This window comes from Centroberyx affinis, unplaced genomic scaffold, assembly GCF_046629955.1.
Source record: "Centroberyx affinis isolate AG114_WGS23_722 - 3 ecotype Tasmania unplaced genomic scaffold, CSIRO-AGI_Caff_v1 ptg009398l_1, whole genome shotgun sequence".
NCBI classification, from domain to species: Eukaryota; Metazoa; Chordata; class Actinopteri; order Beryciformes; family Berycidae; genus Centroberyx; species Centroberyx affinis.
The window spans coordinates 24,243-48,598 of NW_027284513.1; the positions used below are offsets into that span (position 1 = coordinate 24,243).

General features: G+C 38.8%; 1 protein-coding gene across 1 annotated transcript; it reads right to left on the reverse strand.

Moving 5' to 3' along the window:
- Nucleotides 1-3,804: 3,804 nt before the first annotated feature.
- LOC139640414 (uncharacterized) lies at nt 3,805-24,069 on the reverse strand. Its single transcript, XM_071514610.1, has 8 exons — nt 23,674-24,069; nt 18,940-19,219; nt 17,703-17,825; nt 15,488-15,745; nt 14,271-14,362; nt 8,274-8,455; nt 5,435-5,604; nt 3,805-3,995 (listed from the first exon to the last, which is right to left on the reverse strand). The coding sequence occupies exons 1-8, from the start codon at nt 24,067-24,069 to the stop codon at nt 3,805-3,807; spliced, it is 1,692 nt and encodes a 563-aa protein (XP_071370711.1).
- Between the last annotated feature and the right edge of the window lie 287 nt (nt 24,070-24,356).

Here is a 24,356-nt window from a genome sequence, read left to right on the forward strand (position 1 = left end):
AACTTGTATCATCCACCTGAATATTTTTGTCTTTTTAAGCAATATTAACTTTCCAGTTGTGCTGTTAACCAGGTTCTTTAGGAGTCACTGATAATTAATTAGCATATAATTAATTCAATCATGACGCGTCAGGTAATATTCAGGTGTCTGTCAAACCAAAAGAACAGTTCAGGAGTTATTCTCATAGCAGATAAATAGAATTTGTTACTGGTGAAATCATAACTTTGTGTGTCATTTGTTAAGCCAGTTTTCAGCATCTGTGTGGACAGCATGCAGAGCTCCAGGACATCATTACCAAGAAATATGAGACGGACCTTAATAAAGGACCTGGAAGGGTTACCCAGATGTAGGGTTAGTTAATGCTTAATAAGCATTAACTAACCCTTAATTACCAGTTAACTAATGTGTAATTTACTAATGTGTTCATGTTATCTAAGGTATTAATTTATACATTATTTAATAGTTTATAAAGAGGACTATTAAATAATGTCTAAATTAACACCTTAGTTAACATGAACACCATTAGTAAATGATTACCAGACACATGAGTTAACAGTTAATTAAGGGTTAGTTAATGCTTATTAAGCATTAACTAACCCTTAACTTAGTGACCCTTATTGTAAAGTGTTACCACTTAAATTGTTTCTCATACGGCATCACAAGTACATTTAAAGCACATAATAAAAGCATCATAATTCGAATACAGTATGAGTTAAAAGCATCATAATTCGAATACAGTATGAGTATGCAGCTAATAATCCTACAAGTCAGACCAGATTCATAATGCATTATGATGCATGTCAATGTATTATAATGCATGTACATTTCTGTGGTGATTATAATGTAAGAATAGTTATTGCAATATATGCTGACAAGATGCTGATAATGTGTTTCTGATGCCTCACAATGCACCTCTATTCAAGTGTTTGGGCGTTTTGTTTCACCTCAACAGGAAAACTGCTCCTCCTATATACAGAAAGTTAAATAGGAACAGTAGCGACAATTGATTTATTATGGTCATGTGTTCGCTACGGTGGCCCTGAGGGACATTTCTGAAAACACGACTACATTTCACAAAACACGACATTTCACAAAACGACGACATTTCACAAAACACATTTCAGAATCTGAAATGTCGTTGTCGTGTTTTCACCCTCAGGGCCACCGTAGTTCTCTAATACGTCATGGATACAGGCTCAGCATCTGAGGGAACTGAGCTGAACTGAATAAGAGCCAGTCATGACAACTATAACATTACATATTTGTCTGTTTGCTATGATATGGTGAATGTGCTACGTTCTTTGCTACATTTATATCAGTATTGTGTTTAAATTGGCAATACGAATATTTTGATCCTGGTTTAAGTATATTTTGCATGTTTCTTAATATGTTCTACTGTAGACTTGGTTTGGTGTCGTGCTTAGAACAAACTCTAGCATAGCATGATTAGCCTGCCCAGTATCTGCACTGTCTTACCAATGTTACCTGTATAAGATGGACTATTTAAGACTAGCAAAAAAAAGGGGCTGAGAGGGATGTGAAATGTTAAAAATATAATGTGCTTTTATCTATGCAATCTTACATACCAGCAGCTCATGTTGACTAATCGGCCGGTAGAGTATGGTAAGAGTATGGTAAGGTATTGTTCTTCTGTGCCTTTCATAAGCTATGCAGTCGGCTACACAGCTCATGTCTTTCAATTAAGAGTTGAGTCATTAACTATTCGTTAATTGTAATGAAGTTCCATACAATGAAGCTTGTATGGAACGTCTCAACAGTGGGAATGTTGTAATATAGTTTTAACGTTGTCCAAGACACACTGAGGATGTACAGTAGACTTTTCATCACAACAGTGGTGGGAAAACATTAACATTACTGTGAATATGAATATTTAACATACTGTATCTGATAACTTCATATACTTAATTTAGTCAGTCAGTTGTATAAGCCCAGTGTGAAACATGAACTGCACATTGAGCGAGACTGATGCAAATGCTAAGCCATAGGCACAAACAATGCATACACATACACTCAGGTAACTACACAGGACGGAGTGGTCTCCATGGAAACCTGAAGAATGTACTTACTGTAAATGCACTGTAAATTATGGGATGCGACAGCCTAGAGTCCAATGAATCTTGGAGACAAAGAAAACTAGTGTGAATGTGCATAGCGACCAAACTGAAACAGATCTGAAATCAGATTTTAACCCTCCATCATCAGACCTGATCCATCAAGTTTCTTTGTCTGCATGATTCATGCGGTGGATAACAGCTGAGTGGATTTAACGGTAGAAGTGTTGTAGAATATAAAAAGGGAAAGTATTTGGTTGTCATGGCTGGTTCTTTGTCTGTGTTGTCAGTCAGTCTGTGGATGATTTAACAAGCCACTGGATGGCTTCTTAATCTGTATAAGGAATAATTATTTGGTTTATAGTATTGATCATGTTTCAAGCTTTTTAGTTTTGCAGCTAGAGTTTATGAATGCCAAAGGTATATTTATATACAATGATGTTCCTAAAAAGTATTAACATGTATTTTTCCATTTTAAAAAAAGGGTTTTGATCTGTTATTTCAAATGACAAATAAAAACTATTTTTCTATTTTTTTTTTTTGAGTATTATTGGGTATTGGTGGCAAAATACTAGTAGTTAAGACTAGTCTAAGCCTTAGACTGGTCTTACATTCTCAGGTTGGACTAGGCTAATTAAGACTGTCTGTTACTTAAATATTACGACTGACTTATTTTTAGGTAAGAAAGATAGCCACCCTGGCTAATCTTGAGTTAAGAACTTTGTTGTTATGGCAACAAGTTGGCCTAACTGTCAGAGTGGGACGTTTAAATACTGAAGCGGTTTCATAAAAAATGGCAAGTCTCAGTTTTTTGGAACGACCTGAAGAAGAACGAGACAGAAACAACACAGATCTACAACAATCAAGAAGTTGTAGGAACAGGTAAATATAAGTGTCTATAGCGAGTTTGACTTAAGGTCACATTTAAGTCTAAGACTAGGTCTATCTTTATGCAACTGGCCCCAGGTCTCAACTAAGAGGGGGGGAAAAAACACATAGAACTGTTTCCAGTAAGTGAAATGTGCTTTATTGGATAGTCACAGGCAAAGCACTATTGCAGGCTCCTGAACTTGGATGTTAGATAACCAAGAACCTTTGTGAAGGTTCACATTGATTCACTGCAATACGACATCCAATGGGCAATGCTGATTAATCTGCACTGAGCAAGTTCAAGCACACTGAAAAGTTATTCAAATGAACACTGGAGAAAATCTTTGTGTGCAACTACGAGCAAGATTAAAAAATATTTTTGTACTGAAGTCAAAAGAATTGGATACCTCCAGAGAACTAGATAATTAAATAACATTTACAATAAAATACCAAAGCATAAAAAAACCCATACTTAAATAAGTACATGGCAGTGCATTGCACAACTGCATGGTTCAATAATGCAAAAATATAGTAAAAATGTCTGTATAAAAATACATTGAATAGCTGTTTCCTAAAAGCATTATGGTGAAAACTGTAGTCCTGCAAGACTACTTGGATTAAAAATTGGATTTAAGAAGGCAGCAGGTACAAGTGGTACAAATAGCAACCTGCCTTAAAAGGGTCCTGGGCACACTGACCAACTTCAAAAACATATTTAACCTCAGTCTTAAGTCCACGGCAAGCCATTTTCTGAAATATTATGCAGGTCAGGTTGTGAATTGTTGACCAGACCCTGATGGGAAGAGGCTGCTGACCCAGAACTGCTTGTTCTGCCAGTAATCCTGTGCAGCAGGCTGGTGAGCTACGTAGGCTGAGCTTGTCCGGGCAGTGGGGCTAGTGGTCCTCCCGGTCCTCCCCAGCAGAGCAGGCTAGCCTGGACAAACTGCAGCACCAAACCTTTAATGGCCTCCAGGTAGAGCTGTTGTCCTGAGTTTAGATAGAGCCAGATCAGCCTGCTCAGCTGGGCCAATACACCATCACCATGAAGGCTGTCTGAGGACGACAATAGCAAACAGACAGACACACAGACACGTCATTTAGAATGTAGTAAGACTTTTGCAATCGAAATAATGTGAAATTCAAACTACTGTGGAGCTATCAGACACACTGTAGTTTTTCATAGCCAGCCAGAACTCTCTCTGAAAAACGGCACAAGAAACCACAACTGGACCAATTCAAGCCCACTTTTCAATCCTTGAAATAAAACACATAGGGGCTAGGGTTGTCGCGGTGTTACCGGTGGCATACGGTCTTGGCATATGGCGTCCACATCGGTGTTATTAGCCCCACACCGGGAATACCGTTATTTTGTATTTTGTAAAATAAAAGCACATATACAGAGCTTCCATGTTCAACTTAAGCTACTAAATGATAAATGGACACAACATACTGATCATTAATATGATCACTAATATGACAGATTAGGATGAATAGGATGAATTATTTGTCCTTACCTAGTGACAGTAATGTGTCCAGGACAATCCAATGGGAGCCTAAATAAGGGCAATATGCCAGAATCTGCATTGCACTCACATTAACTGTGAGTGCAGTGTTATAAATCGCTGATTAAAAAGTGTTTTAAATTTACAAATGCCATTAACACATGTGAGTTTGGAGAGGAATTTTAAGTTTCACTTTCATTGTAGTGGCATTGTAGTAGAAAATGACATGTCTGTTTACAAGTTAAATTCATTTGAACACATTGTTTTATCATTCACATTGGGCTGAAAAGAAGAAAATGTCTAGTTTCTTCATTCACTACTACTACTACTAGTGCGTGGTTCAGATTAGTCTGTACCTGTCATTTGATTGGGAGTTTGTTTAAGCTGGCCCGTCTTCCCGGTTGTGTGGAGTTTTCTTTTTTTAAGCACTGCGATTGGTCCGAAGGTGTAAACACCACCCAGCCGGCAAACACTGGTATTAAAACCCGAACCAAACCAGTTGTTTAAGCATCCCAAACAGGTGCAACCACCGGTACTGCTCTGTATTCATTTTCCAGAACCGTAACGTCAGTGACACCCCTGGATATAACCCAGAATCTCTTTCTTCTGTCAAAAGATTCAGGGCTAGTCAAAAAAAACACTCCCAGAAGCTGTTGGTGACGCTTGTGATCACAGCACGGGCATCGACCCAGCACCCCCCCGGCTGTGTCCGGCCTTGTGATGGAGGCTTGGCAGAGGGATAGGAGCAATATACCATTATCAAGAGCATCATTAACATATTAGTGAAACCTATGGTTGACATGTTTAGAGAAGGTTTTAAAAAACTCAATGGGAAAACCATCAGGGACTGAGGATTTACCAATCTACATAGATTTAATGGCCAACTTTGTAAGAGGATTGTCCAGCTGAGACTTAGTGTTCTGGCTTATGGTGGGTACAAGGAGACAACTGAAAAATATGTCCGAGACACACACACACACACACACACACCTTGGCTGATCTTGCTGTGGTACTCCAGCAGTGTGTACAGCTCGTCAGGCAGCAGATTTCGGAGCCAGCCGTTGTCTTCTAGATGGATCCAGTTGTGGACCAGACGCTTCCTCTGGAGAAAGTTCTGAAGGTGGCTGAGGTAAATGGGGTTCCCCGATACCATGTAGAGCCTGAAGTGCACACACACAATTATCAGCATTAACCAACTTACTACACAGCATTGTACAATTAAAATGAAATCATTAGAATGTAAAATAAGCCATAACTGATCTATTTATTGCTACTCCTTTCCATTTGCCCTTGTTTTAATTTGTATGTTTTCAATTTGTATTTCTTCAAGCATTTATTTATTTATTTATTTTATGTAAAGCACTTTGAACTGCATCGTTTGTATGAAAAGTGCTCTATAAATAAAGTTTATTATTATTATCATCATTATAAGCAAGATTTAAATGCTAAGCGAGTAAAAATTAACAATAAATTAACAGTATTGAAAAAACAATAGTGAAAAGAGCACTGATATATTTAAGTATTTCTCTTTGTTTGAATGCAACTAAGTGCTTATGTACTTAGTACATAAGCACTTAGTTGGTTGATTTCAACAAACAAAAACATTGAGTGTGTACCAAATTTGTCCTCACAAGCTGTATTGGCATGATTGGGTTCATTCCAGTCAAAATTTGTTTCCACAGCCAGTACAGATGAAACACAGAGGCCCCCTTTACACCTTGCATTAAAATGCGTCTCGTATCCAGATATCTAGATATGATTTAACCTGATTACATTTACACCTGGTATTAATATGCGTCTCCAGTGTCCACAGCTCAAACAACCGAACATCACATCCCCCTCTCTGCGCGGGTCCAAAAAAAAAAAAGATGATACCCATCCGTGAAGCCGCGCTATTGTATGGACTTATGCTTGCTCCGCCCACGTAGTTGTTGTATGTGGATTGAAAACGCAATTGCATTTACACTTGTGTTCAATGTGGTCACAATGCGTCCCTGACCACCTCCGGAGGTGGTTTGGCCGATCGGATCACAATCCGTCCTCAATGTGTCTTGGGTGCATTTACACCTGTACTTTCATGTGGTCAAGCACTATCCGATTGCAATCCGATCACCCAAAACGCATTTTAATGCAAGGTGTAAAGGGGGTAACGGACACATTGAAACACCAACACAAGAAACATACATGCATACATTTTTCTGCCTGTAAACTAGCAAGCAATCAGAAACCATAGAAGGGAAAAGTCAGAGTTTGTGATCTGCAAGCTGACTTCAATTTTCTATCCAACTACCTTTTTTAAACAGTTAGTTAAATATCAATGTCTGCTGATCACCAAAATTAATTTATTATATTGTAAACGATTGTTTTTCACTGGTTAAAATGAAGAACTTATAGATGTACAATCAAAAGGCAAAGTTGTTTTGATAACATTTTACAATAAGGGTACATTAATTAAGGCTTAGTCAATGCTTAATAAGCATTAACTAACCCTTAATTAACAGTTAACTAATGTGTCTGGTAATCATTTACTAATGGTGTTAACTAAGGTATTAATTTAGACATTATTTAATAGGCATCTTTATAAATTAAATGTATAAATTAATACCTTAGTTAACATGAACACCATTAGTAAATTACACATTAGTTAACTGTTAATTAAGGGTTAATGTTTATTAAGCATTAACTAACCCTTATTAAGCATTAACTAACCCTTAACTTAGTGTACCCTTATTGTAAAGCGTTACCGTTTTCTTAATGTTGTTATTGTTTGGAACATGTCCCTTAAAACACTTCTGTTTGCAGCGTTTCTGTGTTTGCATGCATTTTCTGAATTGGCATCACGTCTATGAAATTTGCAGCGCATTTGTAAAATGTAGTGCATGTGTTGGCAGGTTGATACATGTTTTCTCAATTCACAACACATTCTTTAATTTGCAGCGTGTTGAGCTCTCTTGGCCACCGTACCTTATATCCATAAAATCTTGCATACTGGGGTTAGCTGTGGTTTGTTATGAGTGAGAACATAAGCCGAACAAAGTCGCACAGCACACATTTTTGCAGAAGTGGGATGTAACAAAGTAAAAATATTTCATTACTGTACTTAAGTAGGATTTTCAAGTACTCAAGTTTTTCTTTCACTGAAGACGTTTTACTTTTACTCACTACATTTCAAAAGAAAAATCTGTACTTTCTACTCACATTTTCAAAACTTGTTCAAATCAACTGATTTTCTACAATTTTGTTTTTTATTTTCCACATCAGACAGCTTCCATCCCGGAAGCAGCTGATCAAGAGCCAGATGTGATTGGCTGCTTGATCAGCAAAACGACACCACAAAGGAAGGAAAGGGAGACAGAGAGAAGCAACACGAAGAAGAGAGAATTAACGTTAGTGAATTCAGCTGCTAGGGTTAGGGTTAGTGATTTGAGCTGCAAGGGCTAGGGTTAGTGATTTGAGCTGCAGACTCTCTCATCTGGGATTCAGAGGAACGCTCAACAGAAAACCAGTTTAGAACATTATAAATGACTTTAGAGAACGACTTTTACTTTTATACTTTAAGTAAATTTAAGACCATGTACTTTCATACTTTGACTTCAGTAAAGGATTTGAAACGGTACTTCAACTTCTACCGGAGTATATTTTTGTATTTGCACTTTTACATGAGTAAGGAATTTGTGTACTTGTGCCTCTGCATTTTTGTCATCTCATTGTGGTTATTTGGTGCTACCCGAGTTCAAATGTCATTGTGTTTTAAGGCTTGCTTGCTGTGAATGCACCCTTGCATTTAGACAGTAAATAAGACAGTGAGGTTTTTATATGAAAGACTTACTTGTAGTAGGGTAGGTTCTCAATCATCTTCCAGTTGACATAGTTGCCAGCGGTTTCCTCCAGGGTGCAGACCCGGGCCATCTGAACTTTGGCCACTTGCCACAGCCTGTGGTGGTCCACCAGGCCCTCCTGGAGCTCCTGGCGAAGCAGGAGGTACACTCCGTCTAGTGTGTCCTCATACACCTGGGAATTGGTTCATAGGACGCAGAATTCAGGAGAATGATAACTAGGATACTTTTCTCACTTATTTATTTATACATTTTAAAGTTACAGGGACAGTGCACATTAATAGACATTTCTGTAAATGTGCCAGTTTAGCCATCTTGGCTAATTTTCAGCTGCAGTCCCTGGGCATGTGTAATGACAGCTACAAAAGACACATAAAATACATTAAATCAGGAACAGCAATACTGTACATACAACAGAGCACACTTTCATAAGAACACATAAAATACTTTAAAACAAGGACAACAATACATAAAACAAAGCACAAACCAGGCAAGCAAGCTTCAGGTTATTTAAATAAGTTACAAAGTATGGTCACACACACTATGGTCACTGTTCCATGTGTGAGCTGCTCTCACTGAAAAAGCTGACTGTCCGAAAGCAGACCTCCTCATAGGTATTAGACATACTAGGTCTGTGGCAAGAGGGGATTGTATATCATCAGTTGTTTTCTGCTTTATAAAAGCACTAAGGGGGGAGGAGCCAAGCCATGCAGAATCTTATAGACAAGACAAGCGTCTGTAAATTTGATAAGATTGTCCCAGTTCAGTAAATTATGATTTCTTAGGCAGTAACAATGGTGATGGGTGTTTGGCTTCCTGTCAAGCACCTTAAGAGCCTGGTGGTATACTGACTGTACAGGTTTGAGTGTTGTACAGGAGGCTTGTGCCCAGCTAGTCAAACAGTATGACAAATATGACATGATCATGGCATTAAAATATAGTGTTGCTGCCTTAGTAGTTAAACAATTTCTGATATGGCGGAAATTTGACAAGTTGAACTTATTACATTTGTTACCATCTTAATTTGTTTTTTAAATGTAAGACTAGAATCAATTGTTACACCAAGATATTTGAAATCAGATACCACTGTCAGCTTTTCCCCTGCAACATAAACGTTAGGTGTGAGATTATCTGTTGACCTCTTAGTGAAGAACATACAAACTGTTTTCTTTATGTTTAAGTGAAGACAGGAGTTATTAAGCCACTGTGTGACATAGGCCATCACTGCCGTGAGCTTACATGCAGCTTGCTGTTTGGTCGTTGCATGTACATAAATGACAGTATCATCTGCATACATTTGAATCTCAGACTTATTGCATACATTGGGAAGATCATTTATGTAAAGGCTAAACAACAGGGGCCCCAGAATTGATCCCTGAAGTACACCGATATCACAACTAAGGGCTGATGACAGCTCACCATTTATCCTGACCCTCTGTGCTCTGCCTTCCAGATAGGATTGCATCCATTTAATAGCATTAGGGGAGAAGTTGAACATTGAAAGCTTTGCAACACCATGATCCACAGTGTCAAAGGCTTTCTTTAGATCTAAGAATATGGCCCCAACAACTCCCCCCTTATCTAGTTTAGATTTCATATTCTCCAGGAGAAAGCAGTTAGCAGTTTCAGTTGAATGGTTAGATCTGAAACCAAACTGCATGGGATGCAGTCTGAAAGGGCTATTGTTAAGGTGGCTAGTAAGTTGTTCTGCTACATATCTTTCAATTACCTTTGACATGATAAGTACTATGCTAGTTGGCCTGTAATTGCATACCTCTGAGGGACCACCTGTTTTGTAAATCGGTGTTATTATAGCTGTCTTCCATGCTTTTGGAAAGACCCCTTCATTAATGGATCTATTGATAGCATTTGTTATTGGACCAGACAAACACTCATTAAACATTTTCAGGAACATTGTGTCCAGCCCATACACATCTTTGGCTTTGGAATTCTTTGGGGAGTTTATAATCATTCTTACTTTTGTTTCAGAACTTCACTGGGCATTCTGTTTTTGCTCAATCTTGAATAGCTGTAAAGATTGTCTTTGTGGACAGACAAATGTTAGTGGATGAACAGTGTGTAATGTGCAATCTGGCCTGGGTCTAGAGGGTGCTGAGGTGGGCTATGGACCCACTTGCAACTCAGGCATCCTAACAATAGCCCATTACTGTCTTAACAGATCTGATTTGCACAGAAGCTAAAGTCAAAAGCAGTATTTCACAGGATTTGAATGGCATAAAACTTTTTTTTTACATCTCTCTTGATCAAACCCTAGAGCTTAGTGCTTTTCATCCACCCCTCACCCCTGTTCTCCCTCTGTAACAGGGGTCTCAATGTGCCATGGAAGCAGTGGTGGAAAGTAACCAATTACATTTACTCAAGTACTGTACTTGTACATGGGCAAAAAATCTTTAAGTTTTTGGTGCACACGGAAAACTATCTGGTGCGCACCAGAAACTATCCCATGGGCACGAGAAAGTTTCCCGTGGGCACAAGAAAGTATACCGTGTTCACAAGAAAGTATTGCGTGCGCACAGGATAGTTTCTGGTGCGCACCAGATAGTTTTCCGTGCGCACGAGAAATTTAAAGCCTTTTTTTTTTTGCCCATGTCCCTTTAGGGGCTCCGTAATATTCAGATTAATAATACAAAATATAAAATCGACAAATAAATTATGATGTATTATTACAGATTAAGATAAAACTTTATTGATCCCCAGGGGGAAATTTACAAACTACCCAGCAGTAAATAAATTAATTAAAATCAGCTTCACCTTTACCAGCTGCAACATTAAAGTGATGTACACATTAATGCATCAATAATTATAATCCAATAATATAATATACATTATTCTGAAATGGGCCATTCTGCATAATGAGTACTTTTACTTTTGGTACTTTAAGTATATTTTGATGATAATACTTTTGTACTTTTACTTAAGTAAAAATTTGAATGCAATACTTTTACTTGTAACAGAGTATTTCTACACTGTGGTATTGTTACTTTTTTAACCTTGTGCAGGTTTTCGTTTCAACCAAAGACTACACCAGGTGATTTCACCGATTTGTTCCCCCTCTCTGATTGAAGGTGTGCCAATCAGTGAAATCACCTGGGGCCTCGTGTATAAAACGTTGCGTACATACAAAAAGGTTGAGTATCCCCGTTTTTACGCACACGTCGCAATGTATAAAAATAAAGTTGTGTGTGCCGTCCCGCAAACTTTAGACCATGCACAGGTTTCTGGTTTTGTCAGTTGGCAAAGTAGTGAAATTCTCCAAATGTTTCAAAATCACATTCTCACAATTCACTGTGCTCCGTCTATGGAGTGGTCCATGAAAAAAACAGAATTATTTCCGTTGATAATAACCCTAATAGTTATTTATAATGTTTAACACTAGAAAGGCCAAAGCCCATCTGGCGTTATGTTCAATTTTAAGTTTCTCCAACACTGAAAATGCAATTTTCTTCCTCCTTCCATACCTTTTCCTGAATATGATAAATAAATAACTGTTTTTGTAATTCTAAAAAAGCCACTTAGGAAATAGATACAGCCACTTTTTTTTCCACTTTGCATAAAAACCCTCTATACCGCTGCGTTGTATGTGTGAATGAGTGTCTCTCTCTCCGGCTCGCTTCAAGTAGGTGTTAACGCACATCAGGGACTGTATTAGAGATCCACGTATGAAAGGTTTTCTACATCTGAAAATTTCTGTGCATATGTACTTGTCAAGTTTTGTGCGTACGCCGTGTTTCAGTGTGAAGTCTACGCAGACTTTTATACATGAGGCCCCTGGTGTAGTCTTTGCCATGTGTCTGACTGTTTTATTAACATAAGTGTAATAAGTGCTGGAAACTTGCATTCAATGGACAGCCGCTGTAAAATATATTCCATTTTTGGCCTCACTCTTCTGGTTTGTTGCACGTTCTGCCTAGTAAAACCACTAATAACATGTGTGTTGTGCATGATGCTTATAGTCCTGTACAGCCATCTTTCTGCTATTCAATCAATTAACCACTAGAAAGGCTAGACTTTTCAATCCCCTCCACCAGCCAAGTAAACACACCAATAGACCGCACAGAGTTATAGTTAATGTCAGCATCTACAGCCATCTAATAACCTAATGCTCAAAGGAAATAACGGTGTAGCCACTACTTGATTATATAACATTACAAAGCACTTGGCTGAAAGTGCTTAAAAACATGAAACTTTGGCGACCCCTTGAGTCCCTTAGTGCAGTGGTTCTCAACCTTTTTCATATCAAGGACCCCTAATTTAGTCCACATTAGGGCCACAGACCCCCATTTGATAAGATTTTGTCTCTCGGACCCAAATCTGAGAATATTTTTATTGTCAGATATGATTTTGTCCAGAATTCCATAACTATCTGTACTGTAGGTAGAGAGATAACAGTGAAACTATGATCAAAATAGTCATTCTAAAATGACAAACTAATGAAGATTAACAATTCATCAATTTGCTGGGGACCCCCTGGAATGCCCTCAAGGACGCCTGGTGGTCCCCGGACCCCACGTTGAGAACCACTGCCTTAGTGGTAGTATTTTACATCAGCTATCGCAAAGACGACACCCCGCCCTTCGGACAGCAGAGAGAAGACAAATAATGTGTACAGATTTGCATAATGCATTGTATTATGATGTGAACTTGTCATAACGCAAACTGAATAATGGTAATAACGGAACTGAAATAAACTTGTGTTAGGAAGCAAGTTATTTGGCCCAGGCACAAGACTAATCTCGGAGACTCCCAGGGTTCGCTGTTGTGTAATATAGTGGCCATCACTAAAATTACACTCCAGCTGATCAGTATCAGCTGACTGTCAATTACCAGTCACATTCAAACAAGTTAGTGAGGCGGTCTAGATTGAAAGTGTGAGCTGTCAGATTATATTTATGCCACTGCTGCTATGGACCAGGGGCCGGATTCACAAAACCTTAAGAAAATAATTTAACTTAAGCTCTAAAATGCTATTCTCAAAAACAGTTCTTATATTTTCTTAACTTTCTTCTTATGTTTCTTCCTTATGAATAAATGGTATTCTTGAAATGAAAGTTCTCAAATTGGTTCTTGATTTTTTTCTTAACTTTAAGACAGCCCTTCACCTGTCTTAAAATCCCTACAGTGAAAAGGTAAGCATCTAATATCATATATTTAAACACATTTTAGACAAGTAGGTTATACTTAAAAGTCTTCATAGATTCCCCTACACCTAACATTAAGATAAACATTTATTGTAAAGCTTTATTTGGTGTAGGGCCAGGTAGGCCTCTGTCTCATGTCTGTTGAAAATAAGCTAGCAAATTTTACAGTTACCAACAGCAACCACTGTTTAAATCTTTGCTCTAGTTGCCCTAAATAGGTTTTACCCAATTGTTTTGTACATGGAAGCACTTTGGGTTGCCTCCTAGCCTTGTCTCCTAGCCTCAATGGCAGTAAGCCTAAAGTTTATTAACCAGAATTAATTCAGGCCCTATTTTGAGAAGTTCTCAAGTTGGAAAATTAAAGAAATTTGTAAGAAATGAGACTGTTACTAAGCAAATATTGAGGAATTGCACTTAAGAGCCTTCTTAAGAACTTCCTAAAATTTCCTCTTATGTCATTTCTTAAGAACTATCTTAACACATTGGTGAATCCGGCCCCAGATTTGGCGGCAAAACTCCCTCCACTTCTCCCACCTCCTCCTGCTATTGTACATAGGATGTTGTGCAAGCTATCTCTGAATAATGTCTGGTTGTATGTTATGGCTTTCATATATTAAATGATGTACAGTATGTCTACTATGCCTTGGGGGTTAATTCTGCTCCCTACAGAATCTCATGCATGCTGCTTGGATTCATTAGGGAGCATCCTCAGGAGCAGAGCCTTTCTGCCAAATACAACTGTATAAGTATGATTCCTACTAAAGTATAAGTAGTAGTATTAAGAAATATATAACAGACCATATGGACAAGGTAAGAGATGGTGTGTGTTACCTTCCTGCGTTTCAGCTTGCCCCAGTCACGCCCCAGGATCCAGGCCACCAGAGACTTGCACATAGAAAAATAGCTCTCCACCACCTGAATGCCTGAGAGAGAGCGAGAGAGAGCGAGAATAGGTAACGAAAGAAGAAGCAGCTCCGAGTTCTTCTGTTCTGTGTTCACCGATCATGTCCAGGGGTAACAAAATGTACTAAGCTTATAAAAAAGGACCATGTGAGCTTTTTTTTGTGAAAACTGGAACAGTAACATTTTTACTTCTTTGCAACCGCAATGGCCTATCATAGTTAGGTCGTCCATTCTTGTTCCATCTGCAGTCTGGCCGTTGTGTGGTGAGCCCATCTACATTTTACATATGGGTAAATGAACACAGTTAGCTAGTTTTGTATTTTGTTCCATTAACAACTCCAGTTGTACTGTGAGGATGATGATATATTCATGTCTGTCCTATGGTTTAACTACCTGGTCCCAGGCCAACCAGTCAGTAATTAAACCCATAGTGTGTCTGTACAATCGGGCCTTGAAAATCTTAGACAAAAAGCAAATAAGGTACAATCATTGCCGCATTTTAAGTAAATACAAGATTTTAAGTTTTGCAAACTTTATTGATTTTCATTATGTAAAGCTTGTGTTTAAATGGACTTGCTCCTCAGCCTTTCTGTAAATACATCAAGAGACTACAGAGCTGTAGCAGATCCACCAGAGCAGCTTCAAGTGGCAACTGTAAAGTTTCATTCTGCAAAACATATTTTGCACAGCTTTTTCTGTGAAAGGAGCAAAGTGCTGGAACTCGCTACCTGATCACTTGAAATCTGCTGCAAACTTCACCACTTTTACCAAAGTTACCAAATCCTTGTTCATTCAGCAACAAACTTGTACTCATGTCTAGTTTTCTGTAGTTATGTTACTACTAAATGTGTGTTTTATGGTATCTAGTTGTACTCAGTTTACCTTTGTTGTTAGTTTGTCTATGTATATTGTATCTGTCCCTATCAAATAAACCACAAATAAACCTATGTGTGGGAAACCCTGCATTCAGTACCGCTGTAACCATTCTGAATGCTCTGCTGCACCTCATCCTGGCCAGAGTGCGTTTTGAACACTCCAAGGGACCAAAGCCCAGAGGTCTGATTTAAACATAAACTGTGTCACTTCTGTCTCCTATGCACCGCATTTCCGCAGACAAGACTAAACGTAAAAATTTACCGACTCACCCACAGTCTCATCTCCACCGGCCAACTTTCCTCTCCAATAGTCTGCTGTGATTGGGTGGAGCAGAGCCAGGTACCTGACGTCACACAGGGTCCCGCCCCAGTTGGCCACCCTCCGCTTGCTGTGTTTACGCCACTGTAGGAAGAGGGTACGCAGTTGGCGATTGAAGGGGGCTGGCTGTTTGAAGAGCCAGTAAGAAAAAATCCACTGGAAACGGCACTGGGTGTACTGGCAGAACATAGCCTCCAGCTCTGTATGGTCTAGGAGGGAAAGAGAAACAGGTATAGCAACAAGATTCCTCAAACTGATAATAAGTGCTTTTGCACTGCATACGCACACTCATCCCTGCTCTGTCCAAACTGCCATCACCACATCAAAGCTATGACACTCTAAATCTGGCAAATGTACATTTCCTGGTTAATATACGAGTGGAAAACACTAGTCAGTTATGCGAGGCTCTCACAGACCCGAGATCTGCTGACTGCATATCTAACACATTGTGCAAACTGTTAAACAGTTCCGTACCTGAGGGTCTTTTGAGTAATTTCATCAGATTAGGATATTGAACAAAAAGTTGTCTTCATTGACTCATGTTAGTTATGTTACGCTAGATTCTTTGGAACTAGATCAAAAAGGTACAAAAAGAGGTGGGACACAAAAGAGTTCCCAAATTTTTGGAAATACAGCTCTAGAAAAAAAAATTAAGAGACCACTGCAAAATGATCTCTTTTTTTTTAATTATCTCTGTTTCTACCATTTATAGATATGTGTTTGAGTAAGATGAACATTTTTGTTTTATTCTATAAACTACTGACAACATCTCTCCCAAATTCCAAATAAAAATATTGTCATGCCAAGATGCATGAAAGCCGTGATTGAAAATCAGGGTTATTCCACCAAATATTGATTTCTGAACTCTTCCCAAGTTAAAACATTAGTATTGTGTTGTTTAAAAATGAAGATGAACTTGTTTTCTTTGCATTATTCGAGGTCTAAAAACACTGCATCTTTTGTTATTTTGACCAGTTGTCATTTTCTGCTCTAAATGACAATATTTTAATTTGGAATTTGGGAGAAATGTTGTCAGTAGTTTATAGAATAAAACAAAAATGTTCATTTTACTCAAACGCATACCAATAAATAGTAAAACCAGAGAAACTGATAATTTTGTAGTGGTCTCTTAATTTTTTCCAGAGCTGTAAGAAAGATGCAAAAATAGATGCAAAAATAGCAAAGCTTAGTCATGTATAGCACTTGCTGTGGAGCACTACACTGGCTTCATGCACACATAGCTGGCGATGCGTTTGAGTCAGCATTGAAGAAACCGCCATATGGCACATTTATAGAAGAAGAGGAACGGGTGGAAGTGGCAGACGTGACCAAAAATATGTCAAAAGAACCATGACAGATACTAACTCATAGCAATGGGAACTAAGCAACATAGCAGCTCAGTAGTTGGTATTAGGGCTGTGACGGTATTGAGATTTTCAAACCACGGTGAAAAAGTAATGCCCCACTGCGGTTTCTCAGACAATGCAACATTTTATATTGTTTACCAATATGATATTTTGTATAATACAACATTATATTTTGTAATTTTCCTGTAAAATGATAAAGAATCACCTTCCTGGACTGTTGCAGGCACAAATCAAAACTGATGCAAAGAAAGCAAAGATAACCCTTGGATGCTTTCTCAAGACAGCACAAACCAACACGACCAGACCGAGACCGAAATCTGTCTGTCCTACAGGCAAGTAAACACAATTATCTACTTTTACTTATTGTTCCATAAACAACTCGTACCATATAGGGTATGAGTAGGGTACGACATGGTGTCGAATGACTATGCTAAGCAAATTCTTGGCATTTATACACATTTCTATGCCTCAGATAAACAGACTGCTGCGTAGACCCTACAAAAATAGAAGCCATGCACATCTCCAAAGTTGCGGATCTGATCCAGTTGTTTCAGATCTGCTGCGTATGCAGCCAGTGGAGCAGGCTGTACGTAAATGGCTGTGTGTCTGATCCGACCATTCCGGCGGAAAACAGAAATCTGAGCTGTTAGAGCAAATATGCAGTTAGCTGTTCTCACAGGGTGTCAGTCTCTTCAGCACTGAGGAACATGTGATTCTTGGGTCAAGGTGGAACTAAAAACATTCTATTTTGTATCTCTGTCTTTGGGTATCTCAGTGTCGATGTATGCCAATGACTTACCACTGCTCTCTTGCTGGTTGAGGACATACTGAAAGATCTTCCCAACACTTCCATGTTGTTCCACAGCTAGAGCATACAGCTCCTTCCATTCAAACTTCAGAACATCACTCCCCTCCTTTCCATCTGTCAAACAGAGCAGCAGCTGCTATACATTCATAATAATAGCCATGAAATCACCAATTAGCCGATTATACTTTTTAAAGCAAGGGCATTGGGTTAATTTCAGACTGTACAGATAACAGTAACAAGAGAACTAGTTCTATAAAAGTTGACATTTATTGAACTGATATGTTACAGATCGTATGCACGCTGAATTGACAAGTCAACCCTCACTATTCAGTAAATGTCTTATGTGATGTTCTGCAAGGTATGCATGTGTGGTGATATGCTTAGCAACATTAAAAGTTAAGATAATAATAATAATAATAATAACAACAACAACAAGTTTGTTGTGTGCGGAATGTGCTACACAATCCATTTACTGTAGCCTCAGGGCCGCCTTCTCCAAACAAAGTTCTTCACAAACTGGCATTTGGTTACATTTTTCTATCACACTGACACCTCCGTCATCATCTGAAACTCATTGATCATGCCAATTTGCTGCCGTTTTGTCTTTTGTTAGTGAGATTGGACTACTTAACACATGCAAGTCATTTAGAGAATAGGCCATTTTTAATTTTGGGTTTGGTGGAAAAATAAAATGGGATCACTGGTAAATTATTTTGGAATCGCAACAATTGCGATTCCAAAATCGCAATTGAAAATTCTGTCATCTACTCACCTTCATGCCAAATGAAACACAGGTGAAATTTATTAGTCCATATAATACACAGGGAGGTTCAGAAAATTACATCACTTTACTGTAACGCAGCCTTTAAAACCAGGAAAAGACAACACTTATGCCATATTACGATATCCAAAATCTAAGACGATATCTAGTCTCATGTCACGATATCGATATAATATTGATATATTGCCCAGCCCTAGACAAACTTCACCTGTGTTTCAACTGGCATGAAGGTGAGTAGATGATGACAGAATTTTCATTTTTGGGTGAACTATTCCTTTAAATAACTGCTGCCTATAGTGTTTCTCCCCCGGACCATGCCGCCGCCGATCTTACAGGGCTTCCATACAATACACCTAAATGAAAGGATGTGCGTCACAGTGTGTTTGGACAGCAGGTTCTCTTACAACTACGATCTCAATCTAACATAACCCATCGGTCGGACCGTACCTTGAACTTTTGCCTCTAGTACCTCCATCTCTAAACCCCAGAGTGTCTTGATGTCGGCGGCGGGCAGCTTGGCGGCTGGCAGCGGGACGGTCTCCTCCAGGACAAGCCACTGGATCCAGTACCGCTGTGGTGGAAGCGAAACCTGGGCGAACAGTTTCTCCTGGAGCAGCTGGTTACAGTGCAGGTTTGTAAACAGCGTCTTCCACATGAACACCAGGCGAAAGGAATCCTTGGCCTGGATCAAGCAGGTGGCGGAGGCGAAGGGAACCCCAAACGATGCCTGTAGGGGGCAACACTGAGTATGAAAGGCTGCGGGCATCATGGGCAGACAGACTATGGGCTTTTATGTAAAATAAATAAATAAAAAAACAGCTTTTAAACAGAAAATAAAAAATGTGCGTTTTTCCACCCGTCTTTAAGCCTACTCAAGTTAATCAACAAAGCAAGATCCAAAATTAATAATTCTGCAGAACCTATAGGCTTAATTAGAGGACGTAAACATTAAAGGAATAGTTCACCCACAAATGAAAATTCTGTCATCATCTACTCACCCTCATGCCAGTTGAAACACAGGTGAAGTTTGTCCGTATAACACAGGGAGGTTGCCAGCACAACTCCATAGCAGCCTTCTCCAAAACAACTGAAGTCAGTGGGGACCAGTTCTTCAGAGTTCCAAAAAGACCTACAGTATATTTACACCATCATTTAGTGCAAATCTTAACTACAGCTGATTGATTTGCAACAAATAATGGTGTATAGGTCTTTCTATTCACAGTGTGATTGTTTGGCTGTTTTTGTTTTGGAACTCTAAAGAACAGGTCCCCATTGACTTCAGTTGTTTTGGAGAAGGCTGCTACCAAGTTGTGCTGGCAAATTTCACCTGTATTTCATTTGGCATGAGGGTGAGTAGATGACAGAATTTTCATTTTGGGGTGAACTATTCCTTTAAACATGAGGCCAAACATGCAGAATAAACATACATTTTTCTATTGCCAGCTGTCTAACAGCTGAGGCCTACAGTACCTTGAATAAATCCTGACTCCTGACAACAGACCCCACAGGTTTCCCACAGGTTGAAAATTCCTACTTTGTTTAGGGGTAATTCCTTGTCTTTACATTGTGTCCAATGCAACCCAACTGGTGATCAGAGGGAATATGCAATTAAGTCTCTGCACTGCACTCAACTTTCTGAGTGTTGAGCAGTATTAGAATTCTCCGATTAAAAAGTATCAAGTTATGTACTCCTTACCTCCATGGCCGAATATAAACAAGTTGAAAGTGTTTTTTTGTTTTGTTTTTATTTATTTATTTATTTTTCATCCTCCACTTTTTTCTTGGCAATCTACGCATTCACTCCATTGTTAGCATTATCGTATTGGTTTTCATCTGTTATCGCTGTCTTCCCTTTCAAATTTTTTTGTATTATTCTTTGTAATGTGTGTTGTTGTGCAGGGGTTGGGTGGAGTGGTGACCTGTAAACCTGGCATTGTGTCTACTGTTTGCTTATGCTTTTCACCAATAAAAACTATTCTTAAAAAAAAAAAAAAAAAAAAAGTATCAAGTTACTTTTTACAAATACCGTTACTAACACAAGCAAAGAAAATTGCATTTTTTTTCAGAACAGGAGATAGAGTACAATGCTACTAGACTGTGCATTTAATCGCTCATCGAATAATCATTAACATCCCTAGCTTGGATCAACTAAATGTTTGCACAAATCAAATGGCGGACACAAAACATTTATTTTCTGATCTACTAACAGCAAACAGGGCATCAATAAGGGCGCTGCTGTTCTTCCTTATGTTCCATTGCATTTGTGGCTGTTCCAAGAACAGTCAAAGTAGAATTAGGCTACATCTTAAAACTTTGCACAGGTAAGCTTTCTGCGGTGATTGCCATGAGTCCATCTTTCTCCCCCTGCCAACTTTACATGTTTAAATTGGAATTGGTACATTCCATCTTTCATATGCTGAGCTGACAATGAATGTACATAAATTTGTGACCAAATTGACCTAAGAAAATGATTATGCTGCCTTCAGGTGCCTGTAGGACAGTGATTCTCAACTTTTTTCACATCAAGGACCCTAATTTAGTCCACATTAGAACCACGGACCCCCATTTGATAAGATTTTGTCTCGGACCCAAATTTTAGAATATTTTTATTGTTAGATATGATTTTGTCCAGAATTCCATGACTATCTGTATCTGTCATTCTTCTACATTCTCTAATTGTGTTAACTTCTTCTAAATGAAATAACGGTGAAGTTTAAAAATTCATCAATTTGCTGGGGACCCCCTGGAACCCCTTTAAGGACCCCTGGTGGTCCCCGGACCCCATGCTGAGAACCATTGCTGTAGGAAATATCAGAATTACGTGTTGATCGTGCAGGAGGGTAAATATTACAGGGAGAGTTGGGATTTTCTGTGATCCCCAAGTTGCTGAGATATGCTGTTTCACAGAGTGAATGGAAACCTTGTAAACAATTGATGGTCAAAGTGATGTTTTTCTTATGTTTTGAATTAAAAATTCTAAAAAAAACCCCCACAATATCTATACTTTGTTCAACATTTGTCCATGTTGTGAGAAGCAGGCCAGTGGATGGATCTGTGGGTCAGTTGTGGTGGACCAGTTTGGTCAAATTGCAGGATGGATGCATCCCCAAAGCGTGTCAAGAAAATTGTTTTCACTATTTAATAAGCTAATAAATAAAAAATTTAAAAAATCTCAATTTGGAATAGCACTAAACATGGTTAGGTTTGGGATGTTTTCACTGTGGGGGAGGGCTTTATTGCATTAATTTCGAATTGCTTTGTGGAAAACAGAACACCCTGCACACTAGGGCTGAACAATTAATCTAAATTTTATCGAAATCGCAATATGGCCTACTGCAATTTTCAAATCACAGGAGGCGCAATATTTGTTAAAGGCGAAATGTGTCAAAATACCATTTTAAATTAAATATTGTCGTGCTGCAGAGATGTCCTGGCCTACACATCATATTCTACAGACGTAAGGAAAGATTTTTGTTTGGTACAGATCCTCGCAAAAAAAGAAAAAAAAAAAAAAAAAATCACACCATAATCATTTTAATACTTTTTTCAATGAAAATGAGAATAATGTAAAAATTATCATTGCCTCCAATATCGCAAATTATATCGCAATATCAGTCAAAATAATCGCAATTAGATATTTTTTCAAAATCGTTCAGCCCTACTGCACACTCACCTTTGATATTTAAATGGGTTGTTGTGTTGCATTTTTAATCGTCATTTCACCCATACATAAAAACATTTCTGTAGTGGCCCTGGGTAACAAACCATACATGGTAATGGGAGTATTCTTGAGGTCAAGCCATTCTTGATGTTCGTACAGTTTCTTACATATTTTTATTATTACCTGATTGCTTACTATTATATTTGTTTTCACGCTGTGCTCTTTGATATAGCCCGACACCCTCCTTATACTGTAGAATTATATGCATCTTATCCTGCTACTGTGCATCTGAGTTTTTTAATCTGTATGTGCACTATAGGATGGATATCTAAAAAGGACTACAAATTGAAAACAAAGAACTACACTTCCCTCTGTGGCATGTTGGGTGCCACAAGAATGGTGCAGCACAGGTGTTCTGCATACTACTGATTACACTGCTGGGACTCTTGTATATCCTTGCCCAGTTCATTGTGTGTATTGCTTGGTTCAATAAAGACACTTGGATTGTTTTTTGACCTCTAGCACTTTAGCATAAGGCATCTGAAAAATTAAGTTTGATGCAATCAATGTGATTTTCACGGAATTAACTGTGCCGCCATTTAAGATTTTTATATTTTCTACACAGTTGGCTAATAAATGTTGATTGGACTCATATAAACACTGGTAGGGCTGATATTAATACTTTCAGAGGTAAATTAACACTGGCAGTTTTACTGTGTATAAGACCATATACTAGGCCAGTGATTCTCAAAGTGGGGCCCGGGGACCACCAGAGGTCCTTGAGGGGGTTCCAGGGGGTCCCCAGCAAATTGATGAATTATTAAATTCACCATTGTTTCATTTACAAGAGCTTAACACAAATAGAGAATGTAGAGGAATGACTATTTTGATCATAGTTTCTCTGTTATCTCTCTACCTACAATATACAGGAAATACAGATACATATGATTTTGTTCAGAATTCCATGAGTAACAATAAAAACATTCTCAGATTTGGGTCCAAGAGAAAATCTCTCATCAAATGGGGATCTGTGGCCCTAATGTGGACTAAATTAGGGGTCCTTGAATGAAAAAGGTTGAGAATCACTGTACTAGGCTGTGTGTGAAAAAATGTAGGTGTCTGACCTGACCTATAGGCATTTAGGCATTCATCAGACCCGTAAATTTTTCCATCATCATTTTTCTACCCCTAAAGCCAATTAGGCTACTCACCTTCCCACAGAAAAAAACAAAACAAAAAACATTTTGCTTGCAGACTTCCTTTATCGATCACTATGACGGGAAATTCAGTTATCATGGTATCAAAGTAGCTCCATAACGAAAAAAATATTTCAAATATCTTTTGTAGAGTTACTTTGATTACTATGAAATTCAGTTATCTAGCTATCTGCTAGACAGTTTAACGTTTGCACACGTCTGCCTCAAAATAACATTAAATTAAAAGCAGTTTGATGGCTGTTTTCCAACTAAATCAAACGCATCGTCCACACACGCGTCTCTAGCCATCCAGAAGTGACCCACCTGGAAGTGTCTGGACCACAGGGAGTTGCAGGAGCAGACCCGGAACAAGGTGCGGCAGGTGGACCCGACTCTCAGCAGCGACGTCGGATCCAGTCTACGTAAAATGAGAACGAGGAGTTCATCGCTGAGGTCCAGGATCCCGGTGTCCAGACCTTCTCCTGCATCCCACAGCTGCCTCTCCTCTGTGCCGTGGTTGGAGGTCGACATCAGGGAGAGTTTCTGCAGCTCGTCCTCCCAGCCGCTCTGCCCTGCTCCTGCACCTGCTCCCGGTCCCGTTCCCGTTCCTGCCATGCCCAGTACTGCCGCCCGCCCAGCGCTTTGGTTCAGAGGACTTTTAACAGTTTGGGACGCACCAATGTCGATCTGATTGTGGGGGAGTTCAAGAGGTGTTTCCATCTGTCTCAGGATGCGCTTAATTATTTCCAACAGGTGAGCCAAGTGGGCGGAGCTTCTGTCAGTTTAGTAGAGCCGTTGAGAGGAGGGGGTTGATTTCCCCTTAACCAATCAAAAGTGAAGGAAAAGAGTGAATGAAGTCTTGAAATTGTCAACACATGAAACACCAGAAATAGATAGAATTATAGAATAGAATTGATAAAAGTGATAGAATTGTCAAGAGGCAGCAATGCCGACTTTTGCCAATTTATCTTATATCCAGAGAAATTAGCCTACTGAACTGTCCAAAA